The sequence below is a fragment of the Petaurus breviceps genome, unplaced genomic scaffold (assembly GCF_028583685.1).
Source record: "Petaurus breviceps papuanus isolate PSGF00001 unplaced genomic scaffold, PetGlider_PUasm1.0 79, whole genome shotgun sequence".
NCBI classification, from domain to species: domain Eukaryota; kingdom Metazoa; phylum Chordata; class Mammalia; order Diprotodontia; family Petauridae; genus Petaurus; species Petaurus breviceps.
In genome coordinates this window covers 7,141,753-7,163,284 of record NW_027186523.1, presented here as the reverse complement: position 1 = coordinate 7,163,284, position 21,532 = coordinate 7,141,753, and the positions used below count along the sequence as shown (strand labels likewise).

The 21,532-nt window shown below is 38.2% G+C and overlaps 1 protein-coding gene across 1 annotated transcript in view; it reads left to right on the top strand.

Moving 5' to 3' along the window:
- LOC138175813 (protein kinase C theta type) overlaps positions 1-21,532 on the top strand; it is a 198,860-nt gene that overhangs the window by 70,134 nt on the left and 107,194 nt on the right. Inside the window, exons 3-7 of the mRNA XM_069106315.1 lie at positions 1,687-1,886; positions 7,764-7,824; positions 18,785-18,947; positions 21,186-21,217; positions 21,322-21,407. Of these exons, the coding sequence (XP_068962416.1) occupies positions 1,687-1,886; positions 7,764-7,824; positions 18,785-18,947; positions 21,186-21,217; positions 21,322-21,407 (542 nt within the window). The remainder of the gene's footprint in view (positions 1-1,686; positions 1,887-7,763; positions 7,825-18,784; positions 18,948-21,185; positions 21,218-21,321; positions 21,408-21,532) is intronic.

The window sequence follows — 21,532 nt, the reverse complement described above, 5'->3', positions numbered from 1 at the left end:
GGGCACTTTGCTAAGTACTTTACAATTATTATTTCATTTGGTCTTCACAAGACTGGTACTATTATTATCCCCATTTTACAGTTGAAGAAACTGAGACAAAAGTTAAGTAACTTGCCTAGGACCACCCAGCTAGTAAATGTCTAAGGCTGAATTTGAATTCAGGCTTTTCGGGCTCCAGGCTAGCTCCAGGCTATCTCCACGCTCCCTAGCTGACAGACTGCCTTTTATACAAGGACCAGCATATATAAGTTCAGGTAGATTTGTCACCAGAAGATTGTCCATAAGGTGACAGATTTATGGAGAATGCTCATCAAGACTTTGAGGAATTGCTGTTTACCCTAGTGGAAAAACTACACTATCCACATAATGAAATCAGAGATCCCTGAACGATTGCCATGTTGACTCAGAATCATCATTTACATATTGATTTAATTTTCTCCTTCCTCAGTGAAGGAGGTGGCACTGGAGAATATCCAGGATAGATGAAAGATATTTGCAAACAATGCAATATTGTGAGTAATCTATCTTTATATTGTAAGAATTTGGAATTCAACATTTTTTTAATTCAAAAAAATTGATAAAAATTGTATTATAGGGGTGGCCAGGTGGCTCAGCGAGTAAGAGCACTGGCTCCAGTGTCGGGATGACCTGGGGATCAAATCTGGGCTCAGATACTTAGCACCACACCCAGAAATAACTGGCCGTGTAACCTTGAGCAAGTTACTTAACCCCAATTGCTTAAAAAAAAATTGTATTATAGGACATGTTCCCTAAGAAGGATACTTTTAGATAGCTAATCCCACCTGAGATGTATTCTTTAATACAATATATCACCCAGGGTAACACTTGATAAATGAAATGTTCCCTAGATTTGGACCTCCTTCTCGAAAGTAATCCCATAGTCCTTTCTCTACTAATTTCACCCACTTCTTCTACCATCCTAAAGTGTTGTGCAAAGGTTGGGTGGCAGTTGTGCAAAGAAATCTTCTTATCCAAGGAAAGAATACTACAGAAGTTTAAATGATGTTGCCCTGAGATGGTATAGTCAACACATATTGTGGAATGGTTTGCGATTTCCTCATTGTAAAAGATTTTTTAAAAGCCACAATAAAAGAGTGCTTATGATGAGCTCAAAAACATGCTGTTGTGTCTTTCAAATGGATACATAATCTTTTTCGATGAGTCATTCTTCCTCAGTTGTCAGTGAGCTGGGTCAGCCACACGGTCTCCCTTTTACGCATCAGAAAACCGAAACTAAAAAAGCTTCGGTGTAATATATTCTAAGTCACAAATCAAGTCATAGGTAGAATGGTAATTACTTTTCCAATAGATATAACATTAGTTCAGCCCAGGTCTTCATGCCAAAAGGAAAGCAATTCACTGATAATCCTGCATACAGGAAAGGAGATCCAATCCATATAACAGGAAGAAAAGTAGATTTCAAGATTTTTATGACCAGAATTATCCAAATTGATTATTCAGATGAATTGCTTTGCTGTCAATTTAGTACTTGAATACATGCTGCCCTATGGCTCTCTGATTTGATGTTTCCCAAGGTTAGAGACTCTTATCTTTCAGATTGTGTTGAACATGATTCCGGCCCTCGGTGAATCCTTGTTTAATTTAACCGGATGTTATACTAATTTAGTTTACGAGAATAATGTATAAATGTCTTTCTTTTCATAGAAAATGGGCAAATCTATGTCCAGAAGAAGCCTACCATGTACCCACCCTGGGATAGCACCTTCGATGCTCACATCAATAAGGGGAGAGTGATGCAAATCATAGTGAAGGGGAAAAACATCGACCTAATATCTGAAACAACCATAGAACTCTACTCATTGGCAGAGAGATGCAAGAAAAACAATGGAAAGACAGAAATCTGGGTAAATAAGTATTATGTATGTAAAGTCAGTCAATCAAGCATTTATTAAGTGCCTACTGTATATTAAGTACTCGGCATACAAAGACAAACAAAAGACAGTTCCCATTTTCAGGGAGTTTGGTCTGTTAGGGAGGACAACCTGAAAATACATACTCATAAATGAGAGAGAGAGAATGAGAACTTGAATTAATCAGCAGGGGAAAGGCACCAGCATTAAGAGTAATGTTAAATTTTCATATTGGTGACACTACAATTGTCATTACTGGCATTGAGATAAAAAATGTCTATTGTCTTACCTAAAGGTAAGAAGGCGGAAGCACTTCTCTGAAATTTTCACGCAAGTGTATTTTAGATGTGATTTCTTAGCGATAAATATGAAGTAAGGATAAGAGGTATGATATAGAATAAGAAAATATGAAAGCTTGGAAATGTGATGTGTATCAGCTGCATTTGAAGAACATACTGGGGGTTTGATTATGGTCAAAATGAAAGAAGTGTTCCAGAGATTTTGTTCTGGAAAGATCTTGGATTTAGAGCCAAAGTATCTGAGTTCCAGTTCTGCCTGTCACTTCTCACCTGTGTGACCTTGAAGATGTTGTCTCCCTTCTCTGGTCCTCAATTTACTCATCTGTAAAAGTAGGGACTCTACAAGATGTGTGCTACCCTTTCAGCTCTGAATCTATTAGCCCATGAAGCTGGTTTAGAAAGAGCTACCACCAGTTCCCCAATCATGCATATTATCTAGCTGGAACTTTTGGGTTATTTTTTTTTTTGTTTGGGGCCCTTAGGACACCCTTCTTAAAGGGGTGGAGATAGGACTATAGCACAGAGAAGTGAAGTAGAGAAATAAAGGGTGGAAAAAGAAGGTAGTTTTTTAAGTTCACTTTTAATTAATCTCTATGTCTACTGCTAATTAACCATTCTGCCATTTGTTCCGTGATGCTGCAATTATTTCAGTTAACCTCCAGTGTTTGTCCAGCAGCTATTTGGAAACATAGATTGAGATTTCGCATTGGTCTCATATGCCACAAAAGTTTTTTAAAGGGTGAGTGGAGCATGAATAATAATGAAGTTTAGGGGCTCAGAAATTTTAAAAGAATTTTGTATTTGAGAATTAAGTTGAGGAACTGTCAACTTTTAAGAGAGAAGAGCATTTGTTTTGGAATGGACTTAAATTTTAACCTCTAATCCATAAAATATTATATGTGTGTACGCTCAATTTAGCAGGAGCACTTAGCTGTCGCAGCAGACAGAATGCCAGGCCTGAGTCAGAAAGACTCATCTTTCTGAGTTTAAATCTAGCCTCCTAGCTGTGTCACCCTGGGCAAGTCACTTAATTCTGTTTGCCTCGGTTTCCACATATACAAAATGAGCTGTAGAAGGAAATGGCAAAAACACTCCAGTATCCTTGCCAAGAACCCCAAATGGGGTCACCAAGAGTTCAGTACAACTGAAAATGACTGAATTGATGGTACTCAATTTTTGCCAGATGTTTTACACATGTCTTATCTATACTGGTTTATATGTCTTAACTTAATGTCTACTCATTGCTATAATACACTAAATAATCTTTCTTTATTGTTTCCAAAAAAGTCTTTCTTTTTTCTGCACATTGGGCATAGGAACTGGAGAGAGGGTATTCTTTTATCATCACGTTAAGGTGATAAGTTTGTTACATTATCCAGTTATCATCATGGGAGGCAGAGACAGGTAGAGCCTAAGGAGAAGAGGGAGGGAATCAGGACTGAACTGAGGTCAGAGGATAAAAGTAAACATGACAGCAGCAAATACAGAACTGAGGGGGAAGGCAGTGACCAAACAGAGACTATGTTGACTTCTGTGCATTGAGGACTTAGGAAGGAAAAGCTGGGAAACATGAAAGCTCTAAAAATGAATTCTACTTGCTTCCTAACTCTGTCTTTGTTGATGATTTATATTATTCTTTGGGAATTTACTAATTGTATGCCTTGTTGTGTTCAGATCTTTATGTAACTAATTACATGGTCTGTGATCTTTTTCAACTTTGTTCTGCATGGCAATTAAAAAAAACTAGTATTGTTTAAACTCAGTGGTTCCCTCTTACCTCTAGAATTACATACAAACTCCTATAGCATTTAAAGCCTTTCACAATCTGACTCCAGCTTAAATTTCCAGTCGTATTTATTATACATCATTCCCCTTCATACACTCTATGGTTCAGCCAAACAGGTCTACCTAGGGACATTCCACCTCCATCCCCATATCTTTGTACAGACTATGCTCCTCACCTCAGCCTAGAATTCCTAGATTCTTTCAAAGATCAGCTCAAACACTACCTCCTACTTGAGGCCTTTTGTGATCCCCCAAATTACTAGTACCTCACTCCTCCCCCATAACCCATTACCTTGTATTTACTTTGTATATGATTTGTAGATACTTCTATGTGTACATGTTGTTTTCTCTAATAGAATATAAGCTTCCTGAGGAAAGCTGTTTGATATTTGTTTTGTGCACCCCAGTGCCTAGCACAGTCTGCCATAGCAGACTCTTTAAAAAAAATACCCATGATTTACTGATGTCATCTCTCTGTAATAGTGAAAATTACTTTTTTAAGACGAATTTTTTTTTTGCTATTTTCTCTTTGCTTTTCTTGGAATCTTAAATTTGTGTTTGTGTTTACTTTTCTCAAGCTTGTCATTCACCTATAAGCCTTCAACTGGTTCTTCTGTTCAAAGCATCAGACCCAGTATCTTTACTAGTTATCTGACCTTTTGTACCAAAAATTACCTTTTATGTAGTAACAAAAATTGATTCATCATATATAATGCATTAACATATAAGCCATGTTTTTCTTTTTTAAATTTTTTATTCTGAACTTAACGAATACCTAATACAATGAGCATTTCCATATACACTGTAGAACAGAAGGAAAGGAGGATTATACATAAAACTATGAATTTTTATCATGTAGATTTTGCTCTTCAAGTACATCATAAATTCAATGTGTAACTTTCAAAGCCTCCCTGATTGTGTGTAATTCCTTCTGGCTTTCCTTCTGTTCTCCTCTCATTTGGAGAAGGCGGGTGGTTGGAGAGGGAGGCAAAACCAGTGTCCCTCTCCCACTTCTCCCCCAATAATGCATTGGTATTCCAGCAATAACTGCTTATTTAAACCCCCTCATAAATCATAAATGTTCAAAGAATACTGTTTTCATTTTTTTTATTTTGATATGAAGCTCATAATCAGAAGCTTCATTTGTAATTAGAAGACATTTATTGAGCATCCACTAGGTGCATGTTATTCCTTTCCCTTTTGGTATGTGTTTTTGTTTTATTTTGTTTTGTTTTCTGTCAGTCTACACCTTATAAGAATAACTAGGTGGCACAGTGGGTAGAGTGCCTGCCCTGGAATCAGGAATACCTGAATTCAAAATCCAGCCTTGGGCATTATGTGAAAACAACATGTACACTTAAAGTCACTTAACCCTGTTTGCCCAAGTTTCCTCATCTGTAAAATGAGCTAGAGAAGGAAATGGCAAACCCCTGCAGTATCTTTGCCAAGAAAACCCCAAATGGGGTCACAGAGAGTCGGACACAACTGAAATAACTCCACAACAACAATAATACACCTGCTAACCAAGTCTAAAGAGTGTGTTTCTACATCATTGATATATAGACACTTATTCTTTTACATTTTTAACTTTCTTAACAGTCTAGGCTAGTGTATTTTCATATTCTGAGAAGAGATTTGCCCTCACACTTTCTTTATTCCAACAACTCTTAACTGTGATCATGAACCAAGACCTTCAATTAAAAAAAAAATTCATGTGTTATCTGTATTATTAGAATAATAATATTAATTAGTTAATATTAATTAGAATACAAACAATCTGGTTCCCTTAATCTTTGCTTTGACCAAATAATCTTCCTTAAGCATGGATATGACTGTATTCGGGGATTTTCAATGACTCCTTCTTACCTCTCTCATAAATCATAAGTATTCTGCCTAGCTACACGGGTGGGGAACCTTCGGCCTCAAGGCCACATGTGGCCCTCTAGGTCTTCAAATGTGGCCCTGAATCAAATTTGGATTCAGTCAAAGGGCCGCACTTGAGGACCTACAAAGTCCTATGTGGCCTCAAAGCCACAGGTTCCTCATCCCTGGAGCATTTAAAGACCTCTGTCATCTGCCTTCCAACTATTTTTCTAGTGTTATTTCTTATTTCCCCACTTCTCATACTCTTATAAACAAACTAGAATGCTGGCTCTTCCTGGAACGTGGTATTTCATCTCCCAGCGCTGTCTGAATAGGCCCTCTGCCATTCTGCCTCATTTCTGTCTTAGCTCCCTGGTTGTATTTCTTCTGCTTGAGCCTTTCTTGACCTCCCTGGTGGTTAATGTTCTCTTCCTTCACCAGTCTGCCTTCTAGTGCCACTGGACCGTGAATGCCTTGAGAAGGACTGTCTTTTGCCTGTCTTTACATCCGCAACTCTTAGCATAGTGCCTGCCACACAGGAAGCATTTAATGAATGTTTATTGACTATTTACTTGTCTTTGCTTGTGTTGTGTCCCAACATAGGATACAAACTCCAGGAAGGTGGGAACTGTTTCATTTTTTGCTTTTGTGTTATCTCCATTGTCTGACATAATTTGCACGTAGTAGATGCTTAATAAATGTGTTTTGAATTTTTAATTATTTATTTATTTTTAGCATTCTTTTTTTTCACATTTTGAACTCATCTGTCTTTCTCCTACTCATCGAGAAGACAAGCAATATATCAATTATATATGTGAAGTCATGCAAAATATATTTCTCTATGTGCCAATAAGTGTTTGTTGAACTGACTTAATGTTTTCCTGCATTTTCCTTAGAAGTAATATGTATGCTGGGTCATTGCATCATTTTTTATGGGGAATTTTTTCATCACTTCCTGGACCAATCCAGTTTAAAATGTTCCCTACTGAGGCAGTGGGGCATAGAGATCCACCGTGCCCTACTGGAAAGTTGAAGGGGGAATAGGAGAAGATATGGGAGAGAGCAGATTGGGGGAGGGAATATTCAGTGGGAATGCTGTTTTGGGGTGGTGGGTAGGGAACATTGGGGAGAAAATTTGTAACTCAAAATCTTGTGGAAATGGATGATATAAACTAAAAAATAAAAAAGAGAGAAAAAAAGTCAGATCTAAACTACTGGAAAAATATTAATTGCTCATAGGTAGGCTGAGCCAATATAATAAAAATGACAGTTCTACCTAAAAAGCAAAAATGTTCCCTACTGGATTACCTGGTCCTTTGTCAAGGAGACTCTTCCGATTCTTTGATGAATCACTTTCCTTTGCCTATTTAATACTCTTTGTCTGGACTGGCCAAGCTTGGTGAAGAAAGTTGAGTATACCTACTTATAAAATCAGAATGTATCTGTCCTTATGCCCTTCCCTTTTTCCTAAAAATTAAAAACTAAAGCCTGTGCCCTTTACCTGTTCTCTTGTAATCCTTCCATTATGACCAGGATCTAACTCAGGGGTGGGGAATTTTCTGACCTGTTAGTACTCATCAAATAAAAATTTTAAAAAGTACAAAAAAATCTGAGTCAGGACAAAGAAGCCACTGTGAATCTCTCTTAAAAACCAGGTATACTTTCCACTTACCCCTTCCTTTTAGATTTTGACTTCCAAAAATGAGCCATGAATTTTGAGTTGTTCTAAGTGGGAGGGCTGCCTTTCAGGCCATTGCTACTTCTGATGGCAATAATTAATAGGGAGAAAGAACATAGAGAATTGAAAAGTCTTCCATACAGAATCGTCAGTCACTACAATAACCTTTACTGCCAGAGAACTCTAAAATGCTTAGCCTAGGGTTCTCCTCTTACTGTCTGATTTTTCTTTCTTTCTCTCAACCAGTTAGAGCTGAAACCTCAAGGCCGCATGCTAATGAATGCAAGATACTTTCTGGAAATGAGTGGCAAGTGATATTTTTTTCTTACTATTTGGGGGTGAGAAGGGCATGTCTTTTCACACATGTGCCCTTTTGAAATGTCTGTAATGATGGAAAAGGATGGGGGTAGAAATGGGAATGTTGAAGCATCCCATGCTGTTGACATCTCCAATGATGTTCATAGCTTGAATGGATGAACTTAACTCCGTGGACTGCATGCATAATGGGCTATAGGTATTTTTACTCATTCTTTCATTTTCTGACTCTGGGTAAACAATACTTTAAATTCCGTTTTTGAGTGTAGTTTTGAATCTAATTCTAATTTGAAAGGGCCCTTTCTTTTATCATTAGTCTGGATTCATATGTGTGTATATACTAGCAAATAGGATACCAGGTGATAATGTCATATCAAAAATAATAATAGCAGCTAGCTATTATTATTATATAATACCTACTATGTGCCAGGTGCTGCGCTTAGCCCTTTACAATTATTATCTTATTTGATTCTCACAACCACCTTGGGAGGTAGGTGCTATTATTGGCCCCATTTTACAGTTGAGGAAAGTGAGGCAGCCAAAGGTCAAGTGACTTGTCCAAGGTCACACAGCTAGTAAGTCTCTGAGGCTGGATTTTAACCCAGGTCTTTCTGACTCTAGGCCTGCTACTTTATCAACTCCAAACCCGACACTCTATTGACCACACCACCTAACTGCCTCTTCCAGACTACAATTTACAAAATAGCCTAAAGAACATAGATGGGTTGGGATTAGCTTCACTGCAGATGTACCCACATGACTGAAATCCCCCATTCTAAAACCGTTAGAGTATGTGTTTATAGTAAGTGTGTATGAACATGCAGATATACAGGTCATCTGGATAAAGTAACATGACATAACATCTGAGTTTATTCCTAACACGTGGGGGAAGCATTTGAGTGACATTGATCATTGGAAGTATTGTGGAAACGCTCAGGATACAGAGGTGCAGGACCAAAGCTTAAATCACAGCTCTTTCCCTCATTGGCTGGCTTTAGATAATCAGCCATTGCATCATTTCCTCATCTGTATAATGGAGGACGTAGTCTGGGTGACTTCTTAAAGCCCCTTCTGATGCTAAATCTATGATCTATGTGTAATAGAAAGTTATCTGAATTTGGAAGAGCCCTGTTCTACCCCTAATTAGCTGTGTGGCCTTGAACAAGTCATATAAACTTCTCATTCTGAGGTTCCTCACCTATATGATGAAGGTGTTAGATTAGACCAAGGGTTGTTAGCATGACATCCACAGACCTTTTTTGTGGCTAGATTCAGGGAGTGTCTGAACTTAGATGGGAAAAAGAATCACATCTTTATTTTCACTAATCCCTTATTTCCTTTATATTCCTATGTATATTATTTTGTGCATTTAAAAATATCATTGTGAGTAAGAATCCATAGGCTGCACCAGACCACCAAAAGGGTCCATGACCCAAAAAAGTTAAGAACTCCAAAATGAGACCATTTTTAAAGTTCTCTTCCAGCTCTGTGATTCTGTGTCTGCCACCATATCAAGTGTCATATTAATCATTCCCTATTTAAAAAAAAATAATGATGCAAAACGTTACCATGAATTTAAATTACATGTATAAAAAGAGGCTTGTATCATGAAAGTCATATTTATATATACATTGTACACAGCTGTTTGCTACCTCTGTGGCATCTGGTTATTTGTGTGTGTGTGTACATGCATGTATGTGTATATATACATATATGTAAATCTATATATACACACAATCTGCATATACACACATATATGTATACTTTCTTTTATACTTGAGTATCTAGGTACTCATTAACTAATACAACTCATAATATCCTAAACCTAGGAATGTATGAGAATATTCCCTTGGTAATCAGATGCCACTCATTCCTAATTTTTTTTTTGCTTTGTTTTTGCTTTTTTTTGCCAAAGAAAAAGGAAATTTGAATTTTGGCAGGTCTCAAATAGGGCATCTAGGTGGCACAGTGGATAGTGTGCTGGCCCTAGAATCGGGAAGACCTGAATTCAAATGTGGCCTCAGACATTTATTAGCTGTGTGACCCTGGGCTGACAAGTCACTTACCTCTTCAGCTTCAGTTTCCTCTTCTTCAAAATAGGGGTAATAATAGCTCCTATCCTGCAGGGTTGTTGTGAGGATCAAATGAGAATTGCAAAGCACTTAGCACAGTGTTAGCATACAGTATGTACTATATAAATAATAATAACTGTTATTGAATAAATCAAAATACTTATAAAACAAATCATTTAAGGCTTTCCACCCTTTCAATCTAAGTATAAATCATATAATTATAATGTTTTGAAAATATTTTGTTATGTATATGGACTTGGGGAATCAGAAAAACAAACCTTCCAAAAAACAAATTTCAATTACTGTATATGTGTATTTTAAAAGAAACTTTTTCAAATGTAAGAAAAACTACACTGTTCTCACCACTTCCTTCAAAATGCAACATTATGTAAATTGAGAAATCATTTGAATGCAAGCTATTTTAGGAAAGAATTTAGATTTCTCTCTTAAGAAAAAGCTTCATGAATATTCATACTGCTACAGTGAAACTTGTATTTGTCATTTGAATGAAGGAACAAATTCAGGTAAGAAGGAAAAAAACCCATAGTTTTACCTTAATTGTACGTGCCCAGTAACATTTTGAAAATAAATCTCTTTTTAATTTTTCTCATGTAGATATAGAGAGGCAGTAGGAATAGTTGGCAGAGGGCTGGTCTTGGAATCAGGGAGACAAGAATTCAAATCCTGCCTTTCACACTTCAACTCTGTGACCAAGAGAATGACATTTAATGTACCTGGACCTCAAACAGCCAACTCTCTAGGTGGATAGAGTTTTCACACAGAAAATTAAAAGTCACTGATACAGTGATGCTAATGTAGGACCTGCATCCCCAAGGCTGTAGTTAGTGGGTTTTCACCCATATTTTCAACACATACTAATTTGCCATGTGATACTAAAAATGGAGAGTAGCAGGGTATGAAGTATTTATTACAGTGCTAGGCACCATGGAGGTTACAAAGAAGTTTTTCCCACAGTCCCCTCCTCCTGCCTTTGAAATGCAATCATTCCTTGAAGCTAAATCCTGAGTTCTTGTCTTTTCTGTAGGGTCTCTCCCTCAGCACTCATCCACTCCTACAGTTTCACCTACCCCTTTCATATGTGTGACTTCAAAATCTTTATTTCTAGCTCTGATAACTCTCTCAAGATCCACACCTAAATTTTCCATCTGCCTCTAAACCTAAATGTTTCGTCAGTATCTCCAAATAAACATGCTGAGTTTACCTAATTTATCAACTCCCTCTGCCTCCTGCCTTCCTTATTCATATTAATGAAATCAACTCTCTTCCAATCACCAGCATATCTTGGAATGATTTTTTGATTCCTTCCTCAGCATCAACACTCATGTTGATGTGTGATTTCAATGGTGAGGGTACCAGATCCTACCAGTTCTGTCTCTACAATAGTTCTCCAGTCCATCCCCCTATCTATTCCCCCCAATTCTCTATTTTAGATAATTAATACCTTTCCTGTATACTATTTCAGTAGCTTTGTGTATCCCATTCCCTTACCTTCAAAATATCCTTTACAATAAGACCAGATCCAAATTCCTGATGCACAAGCTCCCATCAGTCATTCCACTGCTTTAAAAACTTTCTGCTGATTCTTGAGTGAAGTAGGAATTCTTTAGCTTAGCATCGAAAGCCTTATTTTCTCAGCCTCACTACAGACTACTTGTCCAAACTCTTCTCCCTTTTCTTTTAACTATTTTATACATTTGTCTTACTCTATTTTTATCATAGTTGTTTGTGTAAATATCATCTCCCTTACTGAAGTTCAAGATCCTTGGAGGAAAGGATATATTACCTTATTTATTTTAAGTGCTGAGAGAGAAACAAACATTGCAGATGAATGAATAAATGGAAAAGCAATCATTATAGGCAGCTAGGTGGTGCAGTGGAGAGAGCACTGGACCTGGAATCAGGAAGACTCATTTTCATGAGCTGGAATCCAGCCTCAGAGGCTAGGTGTATGACCCTGGGCAAGTCACTTAACCCTGTTTTCCTCAGTTCCCTCATCTACAAAATGAGCTAGAGAAGGAAAAGGCAAACCATTCTAGTATCCTTGCCAAGAAAACCCTAAATGAGGTCATGAAGAGTTGGATATGACTGAAACAACTCAACAGCAACACGTACCAAGAGTGCACTGTGCTAACCACTGGGGATAAAATAGAAAAAGTGATACAGTCCCTGCTCTCAGGATGCTTCTTCCTTGGGTGGACATAGGGAATCAATCATTGTTTGCTAAATTGAATCATAAGAGGTGATCCCTGCCCTCAAGCAGCTTACGCTCTGGGGGAGGGAGGGGAGACAAATAACATAATTAAAATAAATAACAAGTATTGAGCTGTATAATACTGACTGTCACTATAAAAGGTAGCTGAAAGAAGAGAGAGAGCATTGTAGATTATAGAAGTTCATATGGGAAATGGGATTTAAACTGTTTCAAAGAATGGGCAGAGTGTTTTTAGGCAGAGGGGATGAAGGTTGTGGATGTGCAGTGTACAGTGAGGATGTTGACCCTCTGGACCCTATTGGGAAGTAAAAAGAAGACAGGCCCAGTGGGGACAGGTTTTAGAGAAACTTGAAAGCAAGGCACCGGACTTTGAACCTGATTCAGAAGACAATGGGAAACCATTCAGGAGTATTAAGCAGAGGTGGAATATAATTAAAGTGTGTTTTAAGAGGTTAGTCTGTCATCATTGTCAGGGTTAGAATAGAGATCGAAAAATACTGGAGATGGGGAAACCCGCTACCAGACTGTTAAAAAGTCATTTAGGAGTGAAGAGACGGAGGCCAGGACTTGTGTGATGGCAAGAGAAATGAAGAAAAATGAAAATCGGAAAGGACAACAACATGACTTGGGGAAAGATTGTGTCCAACTCTTTGTGAGCCCATATGAGATTTTCTTGGCAGAGATACTGGAGTAGCTTGCCATTTCCTTCTCTGGTGGATTAAAGCAAACATAACTTCTGTTAAGTGACTTGTCTAAGGTCACACAGCTAGTGAGTATGTGAGACTGAATCTGAACTAAGATCTTCCAGATTGTCAGGACCAGGCATACTATCCACTGAGCCACCAGTGACAGGTTAGCCATGGGCAAAAAAGAAAAGGGAGAATCAAAGAGATTTCTAGTTTGAAAGCATAGTAATAGCACTGATAGAAAGTGAGTAACTAGAAAGAGAAGCCCGTTTCAGGGGAAGATGAACTTAATTTTTGAAACATTGGACCTGTAATGAAATGACACCACATAACCCACAGAGAGTATGACAGCTCTTTCCTGTGGGGGACTTAACCTCTCCCACTTTCATCTCAAAGATCTCATCTTTTTCTTCTCTCCCTAATCCTTATAGACCATTGCTCTGGGGCCAATACTTTTCTTTTTCAAAAGTCCATGCCCTCTCCTGTCACCCTCTGCATATCTTCCTTGCTCTTTGACACATAGAAATTCTTCTACCCTGTCTCACAACACCCCCCTTATTTTCAACATTAGCATCCATATGAATGGTCCATCTGGCATCTTGAACCTCACATTCCCTTGTCCTTCTAGACCCCCGTGACCTTCGTCACTGTGTCACATTAGCTAACCACAATCACATTTATATCTTGTCCTAACTTGATTTTCAATTCCTCACATTCAGAGTTCCCCCTTTCTGACCACAAACTTCTGACCTTAGAGCAATTCTCATACTTGAGCTCTATCGACCTTTCTCTTTGTCCACATCAGTCTCCTGTTGCTTAAGACCTCCAACTTCACCCTTCATAATGTCAACTGAGTCTTACTTAGTTGCAGTCATTTCAGTGGTATCCTCCCTAGTAACATATGTTCTCCGGTCACCTTGACCCTCTGCTGTGTCTTGTGGTGCCTAATCCTATGGCTAGAGATGTGCCCCACGCTCTGTTTTGCCTGTTGCTAGAAAAAGTCACAAACCTGTGTTGAATGGGATCACTATGCATATGTGCCATTTGATTTAAATTGAGCCCTCTGCTGATGCTCAGAAATCCTTTTATTCCTTTCCAATTAACTCACTAACATATCCCATATCCCTCATCGTGGTCCTTCCAAACTTATCCTGTTCCCCTCCACTCTCTGCTCCTTGCTTCCTTAGTTCATGGCAGATGACCTTGAGTGAAAAGACCTACTTCATCTACTCTTTCTGCCTCAAAAATCTCTCCTTCCTCTGCACATCTTCTCAGTTTTTTCATCTGCAAAATGACAGTGACACCTGACCTGCAGTACTTACAAAGGTTTTGTCAGGATCAGTCAGTACTTCATAAACCTTAAAATAATGTCAGATGTTGTTTTTATTATTATTATCTTCTCTTCTATTCCGTCCTGACTCACATGTTCTTTTTCTTTTTCAAGGCTAACCAATTTTTCCACCCCTTGTTTCCATCCTTCTCACTGCCTCTCACCTGCCCCAGAACCCTGGACATTAATTATTCCTTTTCCATTGGCTCCTTCTTCTCTTTATATATGCTTAAATGTGCTTAGGAATCCTCTGTCCTGGGGGGAAATCCTTGCTTTGAGTCTTCTACGTCTGTAGCCAGCATCCTGTGTCTCCTTCTGCCAGACTCCTGAAAGGGTATGCTTTTTGGCACCATTCACTGTAATCTAGCTTCCATCCCTGCTATTTTATTGAAACTCATTTCACCAAAGCCACTGATGATCTTCTCATCCTACATCCAGTTCCTTTTTCTTTCTCAGTTTCATTTGCCTTTATGCAGCATTTGATACTGTTGAAAATTCCTATCTTCCTGAAATTCTCTCTTGACTTCTAGGATATGATGCTCAAGAATCATCTCTCGCTGTTTCTTCTTTCTCCTCCATTGGCTGCACTTCCTCCCCCCATCCCCTAAATGTGAGCAAACTCCAATTCCATGAACTCTCCTCATCTACTGCCTTATATTGTGTACCCTATCTCCTTAATTAGACAGCGAGTATCTTAAGGGCAGGGGTCTTCTTTGTGTCTCTCCACAAGAACAACCACGGTGCTTTGCATTTACATGGTAGACAATAACTGTCTGTTGACTAACTGATTCATTGAAGCACACAAAATAAGAAGGTCCTAAAGATATCATTTTGGAATGATCCATGTGAGAGTTGAAACTGTGAAAGTGGATGAGCTCATGAACATCACCATGACTAATGGATAGAATTCTGAAAAATACAGGAAAATTGCCATTTGGTATATAGACATATTAAGAAAGAAGAAGGGGGACAGCTAGGTGGCACAGTAAATAGAGCACCAGCCCTGGAGTCAGGAGGACCAGAGTTCAAAACCTGCCTCAGACACTCAACACTTACTAGCTGTGTGACCTTGGGCAAGTCACTTAACCCCAATTGTCCTGCCTTCCCCCCTCCAAAAAGACCAAAAAAAAAAAAAAGCTTAAAAAAGGATTTGGAGGGAATAATAAAGAACAAAGAAATGCATTTCCAGGACACACAAGTACTGTTTAAGAATAGATACAAATCATTTTTTATGGATGTATATAATAAGGATGCTTAGGTAAGTTATGTCTATTCATACTATTGAGTTCACATTTCTGTTTATTTCCACCCAAAAAGGGGAATAGGTCTAAATCTTAGATCTCTCTACACGAGCCCAACACAAGCTATTAACTGTATCTATATGATTATTCCACAATTAAGCAAATGCCCCAGTAACATTTGTCTTGACCTCCACATCCAGAAATTCTGATTCATTTTCAGCCCCAAGCTAAGCATAAATGTACAGGTTCCTGCTATCTCTAAGGGATTTGCCCCAGTCTGAGATTACGGTCAGTCAGTAGGCATGTATTGATCACCTGCTATGTATCAGGCACTGTGCTAAGAACTGGGGGTACAAAGACCATTGATGCCCTCCAGAAACTCCCTATCTAATGGGAGACACAACATGCAAACAACTATGTACGAATGATCTATGTACAGATGAATTGGGAGTAATCAACAGAGGGAAGGCACTAAAATGAAAAGGAATTGAAGAATACCCCCATAATACATGCACACATACACCCACATGCTTACACATGTGTGCACACCACCATCCCTCCTTCCCTTTTCTGGCTTAGAACCACAAGATTTGCCCAGGAAACTAGAGCAGTCCAGAGAGGATAAGGGAGTTTATTTCTATTCTGGACAAGCTGAACCTTCCATTTATGTGAAGGTTCTGAGGTCCTTGGAGAGCACTGTTTTCTGGGCCATTCACCGATAGCAAAAAGGATTAATCAGACAAAACTTGTTCTTAATTACAGTGGAAGAGATTTAATTTAAATATTTATTTACCAAACACTTTTCATTGGTGAAAAACCATCAGGCCACTTACCCTCTTCTGCAAGCCCCTCACCTCTGATAGTGAGAGGTTTGGAACAGATTATTTTTAAGATCACTTTCAATTCTATAAATGTTTGTGATTTATAATCATTTAAATGAGCCATGAGCCATCATCATATTCTTGTTACTTGTCATTCCTTATCAGAAATTCCTGGAAATCACATTATGCTATTTATCCATCACAGCTTTACCTGTTTAACAATAGCTCACATTTCTGCATCTCCTTATGGTTCAGAAAGCTAATCATTTCTCCCTACTGCATCCCTGAGAGGTGGGGGGTAGTGCAGATATTATTGTCCTCATTTTACAAATGGGGAAACTGAGACTCAGAGAGCAAATGGGACTGATTTTATCCACACACAGCTGAGGTATAGAAACTCAGGTCTCCTGACTCTGAGCCCCAGAATTCTTTCCGCTTCATGGCAATGGCCTAGGTTTCACTGATTTAAATCTTTTTAATAATAGACTTTTTCTATGTATACTCTGCAAAATTTTGCTTAAAGCACCATCATTGCTAGTTTCTAACTTGATCTTCATAATAATCACATATATTTTTAAAATATCTTTATCACTGTCTTATAGCTGAGAAAATTATGTTTTTGTCTTTCTCTGCATCCCTGTTGTTAAGGGTGCCTATCTAGTACATAGTAAGCACTTAATAAATACTTGTTGACTGATTTCATACACACATACACACACATATATGTAAAATCAGCTAGGTGGTACAGTGGATAGAGTACAAGCCTAGAGTCAGGAAGACTCATCTTCCTGAATTCAGGTCTGGCCTCAGACACTTACTAGCTGTGTGACCCTGGGCAAGTCACTTAACTCTGCCTCAATTTTCTCATCTGTAAAATGAACTGGAGAAGAAAATGTCAAACTACTCCCATGTCTCTGCCAAAAAAACCCCAAATGGGGTCATGATGAGTCAGACGTGACCAAAAATGATTGAACATCTATACATATGCACACATATACATATATAAGTACATACATGCATATACTGACTTACCTATAGTTACAAATCTAATTCATATTATAGCTAAGACTAAAACCATCCTATATCATATTTATCTTTTATTTTGTCCCAAGGTAGGTCATAATTTAGTCTTTTTATTTCACTGATTCTCCCAGAAAGACTATCATGACAGGCACTGATATATATCTATATAATATGACATGGATAGATATTCCACATAGGGCATCCCAAAAGTCTTAATCCAGTTTTAAGCTACTAAAACTTAAAACTGAACTAAGACTTTTGAGACACCCTGAATATATATATGTATGTATACCAATATATGTATGTATGAATATATCATTCCAAATATGTGAAATTAGGATAATAATACTTGTATTATCAATATCAAAAGGGTGTTGTAATATATGTGTACTTATATACACACATACAATACATGTGTGCACACACGTGCGTATATCCCCATGTGTCTGGGATGCTCTTGCTCCTTGTCTCTCGCCTCCAAGTTTCCCTGGCTTCCTTCAAGACTCAGATCAAATCTCACCTTTTATAAGAAGTCCGCAAAGCTAATGGTGCTTTCCCTGTGAGATTACCTTTATTTACATTGGTTATATCATGCATGTACAAAGTTTTAGTTTTGTTTTTCTCACATTATCTCCCCTCATTAGAGTCTGAGCAGCTGGAGGATACCTGCCATGTTTTCACCTTTCTTTTTAGTTCAAATGCTTAATAGCATGCCTGGCACATAATGAATTCTTAATAAATACTTGTTGACTGACTACACACATGTTGATCATATGTGTATATATATATATATATATATATATATATATATATATATAAAACCAATCAGCAAGTATAAGCATACATATATAGATATACCGATATAGGTATCTCATTACATAAACATATGTCTATGGATATACAAAGCCATAAGATACAAACATAGATCATGTGTGTATATATGTCTATATCTATAAGTCTTTTATATGTATGTACATTTATAATTGTCATTATACCCTGTCTATTCAGATTGATGAGCTAAAAAAAAAATTGCTTTTATGATGACTGTCAAGTATTTAGGTGTCTTAGTTTGACACAATTGTCCCTAAATTGTTCTAAGCCTAGAAAATTTTAATTCCTCTGTTGCTGATAGTGACATAGTTTTCTCTAGAAGTGGTGCCTAAACATCATCTGTCACTTCTTGTCCCCACTGGCTGAATCATTTTAGGCAGGAAAGGGGCTAATAAATACTACAAAAGATTTAGCCCTTAGGAAAAAAATAATCTCTGAAAACAATCAGCTCACAACAACCCAAGAGAAGTAGAGGGTTAAGTTCTGAGTTTTGACCTTGAAAACCTATATTATAGAATGATGGAAAAGGAAAAGGCTGTGACTTGTAGAGTTTGTTACTAAAAAATCATCATTTTGGGCAATCGGTGCTTGCCCTAACTGTCTATGTTCCAAAGGATCCTTCCTGCCCCCCATCCCAGTCCCAAGCCAGCTCCAATATACCTTTGCTATTCTCATCATTAACCTTTCCTTTTTCTCCCTTTTGCGCTTTCTACAGATACTAAAGACCTGAGCACATTTGACACCGAAGGCTTCTTTACATTGCATCACCGCCGAGGAGCTATAAAACAAGCCAAAGTCCACCATGTCAAGTGTCATGAGTTCTCTGCCACGTTTTTCCCCCAGCCCACTTTCTGCTCTGTCTGCCATGAGTTTGTCTGGTAAAAATGGTTTGGGGGTTCATAGTCAGTCTTCGGGTTAGCCATCTTATAGCATTCCCTTCACTCCAGCTATGGAGAGAATGGTTCCATTTGGAGGACATGGTGTGACCTATGTAGTTGAGGAGAATTCCCATTGCTTCAATGGGATCACAATGGAATACAGGAAAATATCATGGGATGACCTTCACCAAATCTATTTGGTGATGTTGGTTTGCAAAAGACAAAGGCTAGGTCAAAAATGGAAAAAGAAATGTTGGTGAGTTATTAGAATTGTTAAGGGTGTGGAGCTGGATAGAAAGGGACAGGTATCTCAATTATAAGTATATTTTTGCATTGAAAACATAAGTGCCCTATCCTTACAACTCAAATTTATCTAAGCAGACATTTGTATTGGTCAGCTTTTCCCCCCTGGAACTAATAGGAAGAAATGTTTAAAAGACTCTTAAGTGCCCTTTCACTATTCAGTTATTTCAGTTATATCTGACTCTTTGTGATCCCATTTGTGGTTTTCTTGGTAGAGATCACTAGAGTGGTTTGCCATTTCCTTCTGCAGCTCGTTTTACAGATGAGGAAACTGAGGCAAATAGCATTAAGTGTCTTGCCCAGGGTCACACAACTAGGAAGTGTCTGAGGTCAGATTTGAACTCATGAAGAGGAGACTTCCTGATTTCAAGCCCAGTGTTCTATCAGCTGTGCTACCCAGCTGCTCTAAGTGCCCTTTCTTTCAGCCCTCAAATATACTTGATTTGAGCCTCATTGACTTCATAGGAAAAACTATAGTAGAACAGAAACTAGAAATTACTCCCATATATTTGAATCCCAGTGCCTTCTTTACATGTAAAAAGGTATATACTTTTCCTTTGTGGCACTAAGGTTACTAATGACATGAATGCAAAGAATGAAGGTACAATTCAAAGGTTGAATAGGCTCTGTATATTAGTAGTCATTTTTCTTCTAATTACAGGAATTGTGGATTTAGAGATGGAAAGGTCCTAAGCATTCAACTGGTCAGACCTCATTTTTAGACCACAGAGATTAATTGATTTACCTAAGATCACCTGGGCAGTAAATGCCAGAGCAGGGATTTGAACCTAGGTTCAAATTCAGATTCCAAATCCCGAGCTCTTTCTGCTATTACATCATCCTTTTTGCAATTAGTGAATATCTCAACAAAGATCCTAAATCATTTTTGGAAGTGGGAAGGAAAGGGATTTCATCAGTGGAGAAAGCTTCTCATCCAGAAACTCCCTCTTCTGATATTGATCAAAGACTCACCTGAAATTAGAATCTTAGAGAGTTTCCCAGAACTCTGAAAGATGAAGTGACTTACTCTGGGTCACACAACTAGCTTGAGAGAGAGCAAGGACTTGAAACCAAATCTCCTTGACTCCCAGGTCACCTCCCTGCTTTCTATATTCTGTTCCCTCGCTTGATGACATTCTCCTTTAACTCTCTTCCTTTTACTAAGAGATAGTCCCAGGGTACTAAATCAATCTAGTTACCTTGGAGGGCCCTTTAAGAGTGTTAGATGATCATGAAGTGAATATAAATCATTTCATAGATACCTACCTTTGACATGTCTGGGAGGGTAGTACAGAATATTAGCCTGGAAGCTGACAATTTGTTTCAGCAATCTGGAAATTGATAAGGGTAGAAAGTGGTACAGTGGAGTAAGGAAAACTCATCTTCCCAAGTTCATATCCTCAGACACTTATTAACTGTGTTACCCTAGACAAGTCACTTAACTCTATTTGCCTCAGTTTTCTCATCTGTAAAATGAGCTGGAGAAGGAAATGGCAAGCCACTCCAGTATCCTTGCCAAGAGGCAAAAAAGCATCAGACATGACTGAAATAAGTCAACAGCAGTCTGAAAACATTCCCCAGAGCTCCCTTTCTGCCTTTTTGCTGCTTCTACTTTGTTCAGACCTTTCAATTTCTACCTAGTTGTCTAGACAATGAATAAATCAAAATATAGCGCTTTACAACCACTAAATTCTTCAATTATTTTATTCTCCAAACTTTCACTAACCCCCACAAATGCCATGTGACAGTTGCTCACTGATCAAGGATGTATCTGATAAATAAATAGCTATCTGTATTTTGGAATAGTAAGAAACAAATCCAAAGGTGGGGGGAGGAGGGGAACCTGACCTGATGTAGCTATGAAATGTTTAAATAAAACGGGGCCCTGCTGGTAACCCTGGCATCCAATATAAACTACTTTGTGCTTTCTTTCAGGGGCCTTAACAAGCAAGGGTATCAGTGCCGACGTAAGTAAGGAAGCTTTATGTCTTATCTCCCTCTTTCTTTTATTCCCGCCTTGGTTTGTTTCTGACCTCTTTTGGTGCTTATATAGTATTTTTTTTCTTCTCAGAATGTAATGCAGCAATTCACAAGAAATGCATTGATAAAGTTATAGCCAAGTGTACAGGATCAGCTGTCAACAGCAGAGAAACAATGGTGTGTATTTGTAGCAGCCCTGGGTTTGTTGCCAGTTTGGGGATTTAGGATTGGAAGATGTGAGCTGGAATCCCAGCTCTTTCACTTATTAGCTGGAAGATCCTGGGTGAGGTAGTTAAAATCTT